The 15,282-nt window shown below is 43.8% G+C and overlaps 1 protein-coding gene across 3 annotated transcripts in view; it reads left to right on the forward strand.

Annotated features, from left to right (window-relative positions):
• GMPS (guanine monophosphate synthase) overlaps positions 1–12,676 on the forward strand; it is a 49,972-nt gene extending 37,296 nt beyond the window's left edge. For all 3 annotated transcript variants that reach the window (XM_073674765.1, XM_073674764.1, XM_073674766.1), the window contains 7 exons: positions 3,373–3,478; positions 3,631–3,746; positions 4,936–5,061; positions 7,318–7,433; positions 7,560–7,690; positions 8,437–8,609; positions 12,078–12,676. In XM_073674765.1, coding sequence (XP_073530866.1) covers positions 3,373–3,478; positions 3,631–3,746; positions 4,936–5,061; positions 7,318–7,433; positions 7,560–7,690; positions 8,437–8,609; positions 12,078–12,179 — 870 coding nt within the window. In that variant the 3' untranslated portion in view covers positions 12,180–12,676. The remainder of the gene's footprint in view (positions 1–3,372; positions 3,479–3,630; positions 3,747–4,935; positions 5,062–7,317; positions 7,434–7,559; positions 7,691–8,436; positions 8,610–12,077) is intronic.
• The last annotated feature ends 2,606 nt before the right edge of the window (positions 12,677–15,282 follow it).

The raw sequence follows: 15,282 nt of genomic DNA on the forward strand, positions 1-15,282 counted from the left end.
CACCAACCTGACGTAGCCTCCTAAGCTTAGTACGCCTTAGACTGGGATGAGTGGGACGGGCGGGACATTTTGTGTGCTGTGTGCGTGTGTAAAAAAAAAAAATCGAAACTTTATTATAGTGTGAGTGTACGTGTGTGTGTGTGTGTGTGTGTGTGTGCTTGGTGTAACCTTCTGCAGTCACGTGTGGGGGCTGTCAGGCGTAGGGGGGGGCTGAAGAGATGGAGGAGCCAGCAGCTGCAGCAAGGGGGGTGATCACTGGGGCAGGAGCCGGCAGCAGCAAGGGGGGTGATCACTGGGGCAGGAGCCGGCAGCAGCAAGGGGGGTGATCACTGGGGCAGGAGCCGGCAGCAGCAAGGGGGGTAGGAGGCCGGCAGCATCAGGGGGGTGATTACTGGGGCAGAAAGGGGAGCAGGAGCCAGCAGCAGGGGGGTGATCACTGGGTTTGCGGGGGGGGGGTGATCACTGGGATGGGGGAGTGCACACTGGGGACAGGGGGGGGTGCACACTGGGGACAGGGGGGGGTGAACACTGGGGACAGGGGGGGGGGTGAACACTGGGGGGAGGGGTGATTATTGGGAGGTGGGGGCTGATATCACTGGGACTGGGGGATGGTGGGTTTGATCACAGGAGCAGGGCATTTACACTGAGCCTGCTGCTGCTGTGATCACAGTCCACCGGCTGTCAGAAGGAGAGCAGCAGCCGGTGGATGAAGACGTGGGAGAGGGAGCAGAGGGAGCGGAGGTCGGGGTGCAGGTATGAAAGTGCAGGGGGGGTCGGGGGTGGAGGGGGGGTCGGGGTGGAGTGGAGGGGGGGTCGGGGGGGAGTGGGGGCAATACTACCTGATGCAGATCAGCGGCGGCAGCAGGCGATCAGCGGCGGCGGCAGCAGAGGGTCCACGGGGGGGCAGCAGCAGAGGGTCCACGGGGGGCAGCAGCAGAGGGTCCACAATGGCCGGCACACGATCCATGGACGGGTAGGAGCTGGGCAGTTGCAGCCATCATGAAAAACTCCCTCCACATCTGATTGGGGCTAGTATCCATGTGACGCTAGCCCCCCAATCAGATCTGGGGGGAGGAGGGGACAGAGGTGACACTCCCCCCAGCCAATGGCTGATGCTGTAAGCATCAGGCCATGCCCAGATTTAAATATTACACCAATTTTCATTGGTGAAATATTTAATTCATACCGATTGGCTGTTTCATTTTCACTTTTAGTGAAACTGCCAATCGGAGGGGTCCCAGGCACGGGGGGGTTAATCCACCCCCCGGGGGGTCGACTTCAGGATGTCCAGTTGCAGTAGCAACTGTGAAACCTGAGCGACCCCGCTCGCAGGCGCTGCAGGGGCTCTTTCCCTCCATGTCACAGACGCTGTGACATGGGTCGAGAACGAACTGTTTTCCATGTCACAAACGGTGTGACACGGGTCGGGAAGGGGTTAAGGGACCGTGGGAGCTGGTGTTCACAGAGGCTGTGACCTAGTTCAGACACCGGTGTTAACTTAATAGGGGCATCTAAATGGTTAATAGTCTCAACTGTTATAGATGGATGCCGACTATGTAATTTAGCTGACATCAGCTGTTTACAGTTACCCCAGCGTATATACCCAAAGGGTTATGTGTATACTTGGAGAGTTTAATATGTTTCAAAGGCAGGTATAGAATTAAAGAGGACCTTTCCCCCAATGTTTCATGTTGAACTCGATATGCCATGTAATAGTGGCTGCAAAGCTGATTAAAAGGTTTGTTTTTTAATTTTGCCTCTCCCTTGCTAAGATGTACGCAATCAAATATTTGGCACCTAATGAGTTAAGTCCTGGTGGGTGTTATCAGATAGTTTTCACTGGGGGTGTGTACTTATGCCTCCTGAATGACCCTGACCAATTGTAAGGTCTTCTGCAGCTACATGGCACTGCAGAAGAATCTGCAATGTCATCAGAGTGACATGTCTTGTGTCCACCCATTGCTGTTAACCACCTAAATGCCACTGTGTACGATGGTGGCATTTAATGCCGCAAACCAAGAGAGGTGTGACATTGATGATCTGACACCTCAACCACCCTGTGATGTGATTGTGGGGTGCCATTGGGTGGCCATGGCATTGGAGGTCTCCTGAAAATTCCCGTCCCTGATGCTACAGTACTCTTTGAAGACCAGCCTGTGGCTGGGATTCAGATCATCGTGATTTTTAAAATTGACTTCAATACTGTGGTACAAACAATGGCAGGTTCAAGACGCTTAAGGGAACTAAAAGATGAAAAAAAAAAAAATGAACTCCCATTTTTGCTGTTTTGAAAATAAGGAAATAAAAAAATAAACGTGGTATCAGCATGTCTGATAAACAAACGTATTCCAAATGTCTTTTCTACTCCAAAATGTCAATAAAAATGTCAGCTTGCCACCCGAAAATCTGTGATCGATGTAAGAATGATAATGTTACCGATCTAAAAAACATTCAGAAACCAGCACATTATTAAAAATATATCACTTTTCCATTTTTTTCACTCTTTAGTTTGGTGTTGCTGTAATCGTACTGACCTTGAGGATCCCATTGGCAGGTCATTTTTATCGCACAACGAACACTGTAAAAACAAAACCCAAAAAACTGCGGCATTGTGTTTGCAATTTCATTGCACTTGGAATTTTGTTCCTGCTTTACAGTGCATTAAATGGGGTCATTACCTTCTACAACTTGTCCCGCAGCAAAAAAACAAAAGTAAAACAGTCTACAGAAGGATAAATAAGTTACAGCTCTTGGAAAATGGGGAGGAAAAGTTGCTCAGTTGGGGCTTATGCACACAGCATTATTTGTGGGGTTTTTCCCCATTTGTTCTTCCTGCAGAAAAAAAGGAAGGGTTCTGCCGTAACAGCCAATTGAATGAGATTTCTAAGATCCCATTCACACAGCTTATTTTTTTTCCCCTGAGGCTATTGACCTGTGGTGCTTTTTTAATGGACACTGCATGTCAATATTTTCAGCTTTTTTACTGCACTTTTTCCTCATTGATATCAAAATGGCTTGGCACCATCGCCTTCATTTTTCATGCAAAAAAATGCACAAAAAGCTTGCTTTTCCGGCCAGATCCAGACTTTGATGTTTTCAATGTATTGTCAGTGTGTAACGGACTGAGTAATGTTTGCCAACATGCAGCACACATGAGCGACTTCTCACACAGAGGATCACAGCAGGCGACAGTCTGGTCGTCCATTTTGCATCTATAGCCTTTCTCGTTTTAATGACCGGCAGTGATGCAGATGGGCGCGCAGGGCTGACACACATTTTGCGTTCATGATTGATGGCAGACAGAAAATAGTCTCCGTTCAGCAACTTCTGTGCTCCACATTCATAAGATTACTACAGTTACCTTTTCTTTAGGGAAAAGTCATAGAGCCATTAAAGGATTTTCACAAGGATGAAGTCCGTATATTAGGAAGAGAACTTGGCCTTCCTGAAGAACTTGTGAGCAGACATCCCTTCCCAGGTACGCAAGCAAAACAATTGGAGACCTGCAGTCCAGGAGTCTCTGGCATTTTGCGCCCCAGCCTTGATGAGCGGTTGATGAATGTTGCGCTGGAATAAAATGCGTCAAATTAATTTTTTATTTAATTTAAAGTATTTTATATTTTCCTTTAGGTCCTGGCTTAGCAATCCGTGTAATATGTGCCGAAGAGCCTTATATCTGCAAAGACTTTGCTGAAACAAACAACATATTAAAAATAGTTGCAGATTATTCAGCAAGTGTTAAAAAGGTAGGTGTGCTAATTCAGTTTATCTTGTGGGTAAACCTGCATTTAGTCACCTGTTTGCTGTGTATTAAAATTTATAGTCCATCAGTAAAACTTAAGGTGTGTTTTCTATAATAAAGAAACAAAAAAAAACCCTCTAATAGCATTTTATCAGGATAGACGATCAATGAGCAATCAGAGGTGGTCAGAGCCCATGACCATCAGAACTAAAATTCTGCACCTGCGATGTGTACTCAGGCGTGGTGGCCTGTCCGCAGGGGCGGCTCGGCCTGGTACTTGTCCGCAGGGGCGGCTCGGCCTGGTACTTGTCCGCAGGGGCGGCTCGGCCTGGTACTTGTCCGCAGGGGCGGCTCGGCCTGGTACTTGTCCGCAGGGGCGGCTCGGCCTGGTACTTGTCCGCAGGGGCGGCTCGGCCTGGTACTTGTCCGCAGGGGCGGCTCGGCCTGGTACTTGTCCGCAGGGGCGGCTCGGCCTGGTACTTGTCCGCTGGGGCGGCTCGGCCTGGTACTTGTCCGCTGGGGCGGCTCGGCCTGGTACTTGTCCGCTGGGGCGGCTCGGCCTGGTACTTGTCCGCAGGGGCGGCTCGGCCTGGTACTTGTCCGCAGGGGCGGCTCGGCCTGGTACTTGTCCGCAGGGGCGGCTCGGCCTGGTACTTGTCCGCAGGGGCGGCTCATTCAAGTAAATCACTTGAAGGTCTGATCCACAGGTATCGAAGATTGACTTCCTAGCTCATATTTCCCACAAAATTTGTTTTTAATTAGCTTGTGTGTGTGGATCAGTGTTTCCCAAATCCAGTCCTCATGGCCCCCATAACATCATGTTTTTGGGGTTTCCTTAATGTTGCCCAGATGAGAGAACCTGTGGCCATGTCTGATGCCTTCATAATTCCATCACCTATTAAATACTAAGGAAATCCTGAAAACATGATCTGTGAGGACTGGAGTTTGGGAAACACTGTTATAGATAGCTATAATGTATAGTCTCACTGCCTGTCATAATGTAAGTGTTGGTAGTTATATATAAAGAGATATCTGTATATACATATATAATCCTAGCGCTGCTGTATATACACATACATGTATGTTTAATGTTATAGTATGTATGAAAAATGCCCATGAGCGGCCGGTACGCTGCACCTGTGTGTGTGATATTGTAATGCTGTGTTACTTATATATGTCATTAACCCCTGCAGCCTCACACCCTCCTTCAGAGAGTCAAAGCTTGTACAACAGAAGAGGACCAGGAGAAACTGATGCACATCACTAGTCTACATTCACTGAATGCCTTCTTGTTACCTATCAAAACTGTTGGAGTGCAGGTCAGGACTTATATTGTGCAGTTACTCTGGTATTTCTGTATAGATATAAAAGCTGTTTGTTTGGGGGGGTTTTTATGCCCTCAATTGAGTTTTACAGTTTTCGCAGTCATTTAAAAAAAAATAATAAAAATATTGACACATTGAGTTAAAGTAAAAATTGTATGAGGCTATGTGCCCACGATGCAGAAATGCTCCGGATTTTTTCCTGAGCGTTTCTGCATCTCCCCTGGCAGAAAAAACGCATGCGAATTGACAAGAGCTTTCCAGGCAATTTTGGCATCACTTGGAAAGTGCTTGACAACTAGGTCACACTATATGAATCCATGCAAACAGCATGGATTTATATAGTGTGACCTTTTAGAATGGTTAAAAATAAAAAATAAACCTATACTTACCTTCCGATGGCCCGGGGTGTGCTGCTGTGCTCGTTCCTGGCTGCCGGGATATCGCGATGCCCTGTACTGAAGGACCTACCGTCACATGACTGTGACATCACCGCAGGTCCTACAGTCCAAAGCGATGTGCCGGCAAAGGAGAAGGAGCGCAGCGCGGACCGCCAGAAGGTGAATATAATCTTTATTTTTTATTTTATTCTTTTTTTTTTTACAATTTCTATGGTACCTTGGTGTGGAGGAGAGCCTCCTGTCCTCCACACCCGGGTACCATACGCACATTAGAACGCGCCAATTACGCAAGTACAGATGCAGTCTTGCAGAATTGGCGCGTTCTAATGCAAGTGAATGGCGGCGAAAACGCAGCGCTTCCGCAAAATAATTGGTAGTGCTGAGTTTTTTTTCCGCAATGATAATCCGCAGCGGAAATTTCCGCTGCATGTGCACAGCACATGCGGATTATCATTGGGGAACATTACTGCCCTTCTACCATGCGTTTTTAATGCGTTTCTGCAGCTGCAAAAACGCTGTGGAAACGCATTAAAAACGCATCGTGGGCACACAGCCTGAAAGCGCCCTACATACCTTGGATGCAGCGGCAATGTGATGAGCATGTCACTTGTTGCTTGTTCCAGCATACTGACCGACTCAAATAACCGAGACCTGGTGTCCTCACATGCTCAATACCGCATATAGCTGGTTTCACTATGGCACATTAACGTGCCAAAAGGACGCCATTTTATGGGTATAATTTTTTACCTGGCTATAAGTACAGATTCTTGTGCACATACTTTGTGACAAATTCATTTGTTTTCAGTTGAGACAAGTGGTAATAAGATAACACATTATACTGTAAAGTTACCGGCATAAAAAGACAAGTCTGTGGTTTTTTATATTGTGTTTTTTTTTTTTCTTTGTCCTAGAACATTTAAGAATCCGACTAGACGGTTTCTGGCCTCTTGCAATACACTTGCATTGAGCGTGCTAGAAACAGTGCAGTCTAATTCTGGTCAGGAGTGTGCATATCGCATACTTGTGGTCTCGTGACCACCGTTCCCAGATCTGACACCAGCAAATCCCCAAGTCTGCAACCACATAGTGACTGTCATTTTAGACTGGACAACCCCTTTACTGAAAAATAACGTATATTATGTAACTATAAGTATGTATCGCCAAAATAGATGTCCAATTCTTAAAAACAAAAAATCAAAATCTCCTACAACTGTATCGATAGATTGTAAAATAATGATATTGTGCTGCACCATGTACATTTAAAGAGCAAAACTGTGGCAATAACACAGGATGACAACATTCACAATAAGCTGACATTTCTGCAGCCTTCTCATCTTTAAAAGCAGAATTACAATATAATGTATCGCCTATATATAAAAAACACAGGATCGCACCATTCACAAAAGCTGATGGTCACAACTCTCCTTCCCCCTGCACAATGACTTCTGCACAGCTCATAGAGCATGCTCAGAAAGCGCTCCAATGAGACCTCCAGATATTTTCCTATGGGCCATGTAGCTGCTGTAATACCTTTTTGGCGGCTGCTTCATATAAACTTGCACAGAAAATAAAGATCTATTTTGAAAAAAAATCATTATCTAGTTTTAATTAGTAAAAAAAAAAAAAAAAAAAAACAACTTTTCCTACTTAATAAAGAGACTCTGGCTAAACCTGAGAACCGTTGCCTGCGTACCTCAACTATGTTCTAGCAAAAATTGTCAATGATGTCCCTATCAACCACTCATTTTGAAAGCTGTCCGGTTTCCACAGGCAAAAAAAAAATAAAAAATGTGTAAATAGTTTTGTGTATTACTTTACTAAGGTGATTAGACAGGTTCTTCCTTTCTTGTAGGGCGACTGTCGCTCTTACAGCTACGTTTGTGGTATCTCCAGTAAAGACGCCCCGCACTGGGAGTCTCTCATGTACTTATCCAGACTAATTCCTCGCATGTGCCACAACATTAACAGGTATGTCACGTACTATCTGATGGCGCACCTTGCTGTGTGTGGTATTCCTCTGTCCTCAAATGCCCAATGTTTTGCTTTCTGATTATTGGAGTTGGATTAACCTGCTGTGTACATCTTCTTTTGCAGAGTTGTATATGTGTTTGGACCACCAGTGAAAGAGCCCCCCACTGATGTCACTCCTACCTTTCTAACAACAGGAGTGCTCAGCACATTGCGGCAAGCCGACTTTGAGGCACATAATATCTTAAGAGAGTCTGGTAAGGATCCGTGTGGCGTTTGACAAAACTCTCCTTGGGTTATGTCATGCACCATTTTTCTCCACGTTTGGTATACGTAATGGACTGTATGCAGTTTCCAATGGAAGGAATTTTTTATTTGTTTTTTAAATTGTTCTCCTTTTAAAGTTAATAAAGTTATACCAATACATGGTGCTTTAAGATATGCTAGAGGGAAACTTTTTGGGCACCTGTAATATGCTAGTATTACACGAAGTATCTATTAGCATATACTCTACCGTATTGCTATGAATTATTTCGAACCCCTTTTAAATTTCATATTGGGTATACACACCTGATATTGATGACACAATGATATTGATGACCTGTCCTAGCATAGGCCATCAATATCTGATTGGTGGGTGTCTGATACCCCAGTGTTCAGCTCTAGTGGTGGCAGGAATAGGATTTGTAGTACTTGGCAGCTCCGCAATACGGGACCGTTCAGTCTTTACATCCAGCCTCCCCCAGTGCTAATAACAGCTGATCAGTGGGGTGTCGGACTGCCACCAAACCGATATTGATGACCCATATATAAGGATAATTCATTAATATCACGGATGTTATTTTTTTTTTTCCTTTAATAGAATTCTACATTTTTTATATGAAATACAAGCAAGCTATATAAACCTGACTGCTGTGTGTCTAATTTCTCTACATCTCCACTAGGTACTTATAGTTTTCCATACAGCCCTGCACCCTTGGTTTATTTCTGTCTATTTTCACAGGTTATGCCGGCAAGATAAGCCAGATGCCTGTTATATTGACACCATTACATTTTGATCGAGATCCTTTGCAAAAACAGCCGTCATGTCAGAGGTCTGTGGTTATCCGCACTTTTATCACCAGCGATTTTATGACAGGCATTGCTGCCACTCCAGGCAATGAGATTCCAGAAGAGGTATTTTTTTTCCCCCATCATTTACACGTTCGTTTTTACTTTTTTTTTTTTTATTATTTTTTTTTATTATTTCTGGATATTTGTAATAAAGCCCAGGCCACAGTATCTTTTAACAAAGTCTTTCACTTCCCCCTCCCACGATCATCCATTTTTTTTCCTCATATGAAATACACATTTGTACATGTATAACAAAAAACCTTCACAATTTGTGTATACACATGACTGTAATAACCTGCGTCATTTATTCAACGGTTTACTTGGTGTAAAATGTGAAAAGTATAACAAAACTTAATTGTAATTTTTTTTTTTTTCTTTTTATATATGTGCGCCAAAAAATAATGCAGAGTCATGTTGGGTAAAATATATGGCTATTGAAATGTAGAGAGGTGGAAAACTAAAAAAAAAAAAAAAAACTAAAAAAAAATAAATAAAATTGGGTGATTAGCTAATGACCATGCTGGAAGGGATTAAGGCATGAAAGGTGTGAGACCACAGGAGCACTCAGAATCTGATGGGTGCTCTGAAAATCTGCTGTCATCACAGATTTAAATAGATTTAAAACCACTAAATCTGTGTTTCCTAAGTAGAAAAATAAATTATAATATATAGGGCACTTCAAATAATGCTGAATGATCCGGTCATTAGCTAGCATCGGTCATAAGTGCAGTTACCACGTGTTATTGGGTGCATGGAGGATGTGGAGACAGATGAATAGGAGGGAGCAAATTCTAAGGAAAATTTTTGAAAGCGGGAACAGGGAGGAGTTAGGTTAGGGAATTGACCTCATAGGCCTGAGATGTATTTTTAAAGTACGCTTAAAATGTGCGGCCTAGGTATTAATCGGACCGTCTGGGGTAGTGCATTCCAGAAAACTGGGGCAGCTATCAAATAATGCAACATTAGCCATGAATAATCTGTAGTTTGCAGCATTCAAAGGGAGTGTACACGAGGCGGTTGTGCAGTGGATTTTTCATCTGGAAAATTTGCTGCATCTTACGAAATCTCTTATACAGGATTCATAGAAAATCTGCTGCAGAAACTGACCATCTGAAATTTATTTTTATAGCACCTTAGATTCCATGGTGCTGTACATAAGAGGTTACATACAAAATACAGATGTACATTACAGTGCACAAACTAACAATGGCAGACTGGTACAGAGGGGAGAGGGCCCTGCCCTGGCTGTCTACAGGATAATGGGGAAGGAGACAGTAGATTGGGCGTTGCGGCAGCCCCGGTGGTGGAATAAGAGGATGAAGTTTAGGATGACAGTGCAGAGATTTTGTTGGTGACTGCAATGTGATACTGACATATGAACATTGTCACTGAGGACGGCTATCAGCACGGATTGTTAGTTGGTTCTGCTCACTCCATCATGTGCAGGGATTAGGTACTCGGACGGAGTATATTACACAGGACAGGATTAGATGCATGGCTCTACTCAGTCATTGTAACGTCTAATTCTGATGTCTCCTAATGCAGGGACGTCTGGATGAGGCTTTACTACTGCATCTGCACACACAGGCTTCTGATGCGCTCTGCAGACACAGCAATAAATCCTCATTCAAATGCCCCTGCACAACCAGACATGTGAATGAGGCTTTATAGAGTAAGTGGTTAGAGCTCAGCAGCATGATGCTTACACTGCTCTGAACACTGCAGTTACCATGACAGTGAGTACACCAGGCTACTAAGCCGTTCTCCGCACTGGATGACGTCTCTGCTGCAGCAATGCTCTAGTTATACAGATTAGCTCTCTGGCTGTGCCTTCTTCCAGCAGTGAGGATAGCTCCGTAGCCTGGTATAACTAGTACAATACCAGGTTGCTTGACCGGCGCTCACCGCCGTTGCCTGACCTACAGTTGATACCAGAAGTTTACATACACTATATGGAAAGACACATATGCATGTTTTTCACAATATCTGACATGAAATCAGAATAAACCTTTCCCATTTTAGGTCAATTAGGATTACCATAATTTTTAATATTTGCCAAATGCCAGAATGAGAGAGAATGTTTTAAGGCATCTTTATTACTTACTTCAAAGTCAAAAGTTTACATACATTTCATTAGTATTTGCTACCATTGCCCTTAAACTGAATGACTTGGGTCAAACGTTTGGGATATCCTTCCACAAGCTTCTCACAATATTGGTCGAAATTTGGGCCCATTCCTCCTGACAAAGCTGGTGTAACTAATCCAGCTTTGTAGGTCGCCTTGCTTGCACCTGTTTTTTCATTTTTTCAGCTTTGCCCATACATTTTCAATAGGATTGAGAACAGGGCTTTGTGATGGCCACTCCAAAACATTGACTTTGTTATACTTAAGCCACTTTGTTACCATTTTGGCAGTATGCTTCAGGTCATTGTCCATTTGGAAGACCCATTTCCGCCCAAGCTTTAACTTCCTGGATGATGTCTTGAGCTGTTGCTCAGTATTGGCACATAGTCTTCTTTTCTCATGATGCCATCTATTTTGTGAAGTGCACCCTTCCCTCCTGCAGCAAAACAACCCCACAACATGATGCTGCCACCCCCATGTTTCACAGTTGGGATGGTGTTCTTAGGCTTCCAAGAGTTTCTCCCTTTTTCCTCTAAACATAACGATGGTCATTATACCCAAAAGTTAAATTTTAGTTTCATCAGACCACAGGACGTGTCTCCAAAAATTAAGGTCTTTGTTCCTGTGTGCATTTGCAAACATTAATCTGGCTTTTTTTGTTTCTTTTGGAGTAATGGCTTCTTCCTGGCAGAGTGGCCTTTCAGCCCATGTTAATACAGTGCTCGTTTCGCTGTGGATATTGACACAATCTTACCAGCTTCCGCCATCATCTTCACAAGGTCTTTTGCTTTTGTCCTTGGGTTGATATGCACATGTTGGACCAAAGCACGTTCATCTCTGTGACACAGAACCCGTCTCCTTCGTGAGCGGTATGATGGCTGGACATTCCCATCTTGTTTGTACTTGCATATAATTGTTTGTACAGATGAACGAGGCACCTTCAGGTATCTTGAAATTGTACCCAGGGATGAGCCAGACTTGTTCAAGTCCACAATTCTCTTCCGGATATCTTGGCTGATTTCTTTAGACTTACACATGATACTACACAAAGAAGCCGTGTGTTTCTGGTGTGCATTAAAATGGACAGCCCAGGGGATGTGCCCAGTTCACAGTATAGAGGATGCGGTTAGACATCAGCCACAATCTCCCACATACAGCGTCTTGTTTAGACACTTACAAAACGGCAAATAAAAATGGCAGCCCGCAGCAGCGGCAGAAACAGATTATTAAATAGATACATATTAAAACAGTACTTATCATTTTGTATTAAAAATTACGTAGTCAATAATGATGCAAATATAAATTTCATGACATTCCCTTTAATAGGATAGAACTGGCATAGCAGACTTGTCTCCAAAATATATACTTTTTTAAAACTGTTTATTTCCTCCTTTTACTATTTGTAGGTTGTTTTGAAAATGGTGACGGAAATTAAGAAGATCCCAGGAATTTCTCGAGTAATGTATGATTTGACATCAAAGCCACCAGGAACTACTGAATGGGAATAATGTGTTTTTTTTTATTCTGGTGTATAAAGTACTGTGTGCAGCTTGAAATTCTATCAGAAACCATTCCCAGTGTTGACATACAGTACTGTTGTTCAGTTGACCGGAGCTGCTACTGTACATGACATCTGATTCCGTTCTTCAGAGCCTGCACCTAAACTAAAGTCTTGTTGCATTCACGATGCAGAGGACTTGTACGGGTAACAATAATGGCAGCAATTGCCTCAGTGCAAACAACTCATCCTGCTTTGCCTTTTGTCTTAACGGAATCCGCCTCTTCTTTTTTCCATGTGTTTCAAATTGTTTTTTTTAGTTTTTGTTTTTCTTTTTGATTTATTTTTTTTTGTTTTCATTTCCTTTTGTAAAATGTACAAAAAAAGCAGTTAGTTTATATACGTTTATCAATACCATTGTAATAGCCCAATAATGTACAATGAATAACTGATGTGACCAACTGCTTTTGAACAGATTTATTATAAATAAATATTTTGCCAAATGGAGTCATAAATGTTTGGAAATTTTTGACCATATTTTATGAAGTCACCTATGGAAATGGATGATGAAGTTAAGATTGAGTAAAATAGAAAAATTGTTTGAAGGATGTGTACCATATTTTTCGGATCAGAAGACTCACCGAACCATAAGACGCACCTAGGTTTTAGAGGAGGAAAATGGGGAAGGGGGGGGGGATTGAAGCAAAAAAATATGTGGTCGTGATGCACTGTTATGGGGGAGGGGATCTTCTGCGAATACTGTTATGGGGGTGATGTCCCCCATCCTGGTATTTGTGTGTGTGTGTATATAGATCGATCGATCTATCATGGGCCCCCCCTATCCCATCCCATCCTGGTATATATGGCCCCCTCATGCCACACACACACACAAAAATAAAGGATTCTACTCACCCTCCCACTGCTCCAGCAACGTCCTGTTCTGATACCAGCAGCTGACATCAGTGTATAAACAGCACGTGACGTCACTGCCATGCGCCTCCACATACCGACGGCACTGCTCCCCACAACTATGGGCATGGAGAATAGTGAATATTCATTTTCCTTAATAGCGGGCATACATGATCACTGAGCCCTGCAGGAGCCTGCAGCTAACACTGCCCGTTATTAAGGAAAATGAATATTCGGTGCTCTCTATTCCCATAGTCCCTCCCACCACTCGGCATTGGCTTAAGTACATATAGGTGGGCGGGACTATGGGATTGTGGGGCAGTGAATATTCATTTTCTTTAACAGCGGCATAGTGTTAGCTGCTGCAGGCGACTCCTGCCTCCTGTGACCCGCTGCTCTGACGCTACCCCCCCCACCATCCACAGATACGGTAATTGTAGAGGCATAAGTGAATGTCACAGAAATATACATTTAACAGGAACATGTCAGGTTTTATGATGCGTATTAATAGTATGCATCTCAAAGTGTTAAAAGGATCACAACCTCATGTTCCTTATTGACCTTTATTATATACAGCAGGTGCACCACTATCGATAAAAGAATGGATTCAATTTCAAAGTGAGAGACCATCATGTATGATACCTTAAGAGTTTCAATATCTCCCACTCTTCGTGCTGTCGTCACAGCCACTAGGAAGACCCCATTTAAGGCTCGCTCACACTAGCTTTATGCAGCAGGTGAAAGGAGGAGTGTTCAATACATCACCAAGTAAATATATTTCTAAAGATGCTATTGACATGAAATTCTCTCCAGAAATCGGTAACAACCCATCTAATCCACACGGGTAAAGAAATCAAATCATAGATGTCCATAGATTACTTTGTGTAGTAATGAGAAATGACACGGGGACAAAGTATTGAACACACTTACTGAAAGTTATTTAATACTTCATACAAAAGCCTTTGTTGGTGATGACAGCTTCAAGATGCCTCCTGTATGGAGAAACTAGTCGCATGCGTTGCTCCATGTGTGTTTTTTGGCCCATTCTTCCACATAAACACTCTTCATAGAAGGAGCCCATGGGACCTTCAGGATTTGAACTCTGAGCTTTAGTGCCTTCTATAAATTTTATTGGAATCAGGTCAGGTGATTGGCTAGGCCATTCTAGCAGCTTTATTTTCTTTCCTTGAAACCAATTTAGAGTTTCCTTGATTGTGTGTTTGCGATCATTATCTTGCTGAAATGTCCACCCTCATTTCATCTTCATCATCCTGGTAGATGGCAGCAGATTTTTATGAAGAATGTCTCCGGTACTTTTGTCCATTCATCCTTCCTTCAATGTAGTTTGCCAGTGCCGTATGCTGGAAAACAGCCGCACACCATGATGTTCCCACCTCCAAACTCCACTATTGGTATGGTGTGTATTATGGCATCCATATAGTTCAATTTTGGTCTCATCTGACCAGACTATATTCTCCAAAGATTTCACAGGCTTGTCTAAATGTTGAGCAAACTTTAAACACATTGGAACATGCTTTTTGTTCAGCAATGGAGTTTTGTGTGGTGAGCATGCATACAGGCCGTGGAGGTTGAGTGTATTACTTGTAGTTTTCTTTAAAACAATTGTACCTGCTGATTCCAGGTCTTTCTGTAGCTCTCCACAGGTGGTCCTTGGCTCTTGGACAACACTTCTGATTAATTCTTTTCACTTCTGTCTGAAATCTTTTGGGGAGCACGTAGCCGGTTTTTGGTGAAATGTTCTTTCCACTCCTGGATTATGGCCCCAACAGTGCTCACTGGAACCTTCAGTCACGACCAGCGTCAGCACCCCGGCAAGTGTTGGGGCCCTAAGCAAGCGGGGAAGGGCCCACTCGCCGTTGGGTCCCGGCACGCTCTGGTGCTCGTGAGCCGGGGGAGCCCAGTGCCTGCGAGTGAGCACCCCCCTGCTTGCTCAGGGCCCCAGCACTTGCAGTACCTCTCCCTGTTCCTCCGCAGCTTCGGCGTCTTCTGACACTCTGACGGCTCAGGTCAGAGGGTGCAATGACGTCACTACAGCGCGCCCTCTGCTCTGAGCATAACGGTGCAGAGAGCTGGAAGACTGCGACACCGAGGAACAGAGCATAGGCCAGTGAGGAGTGGTGAGTATTTGATATTTTCTTTTCATTTTTTTTTTTTAATGTATGCAGCATTATATGGGGTCCATT

The sequence above is a fragment of the Phyllobates terribilis genome, unplaced genomic scaffold (genome assembly GCF_046119375.1).
Source record: "Phyllobates terribilis strain yellow unplaced genomic scaffold, ASM4611937v1 Scaffold_3__8_contigs__length_932513732, whole genome shotgun sequence".
NCBI classification, from domain to species: domain Eukaryota; kingdom Metazoa; phylum Chordata; class Amphibia; order Anura; family Dendrobatidae; genus Phyllobates; species Phyllobates terribilis.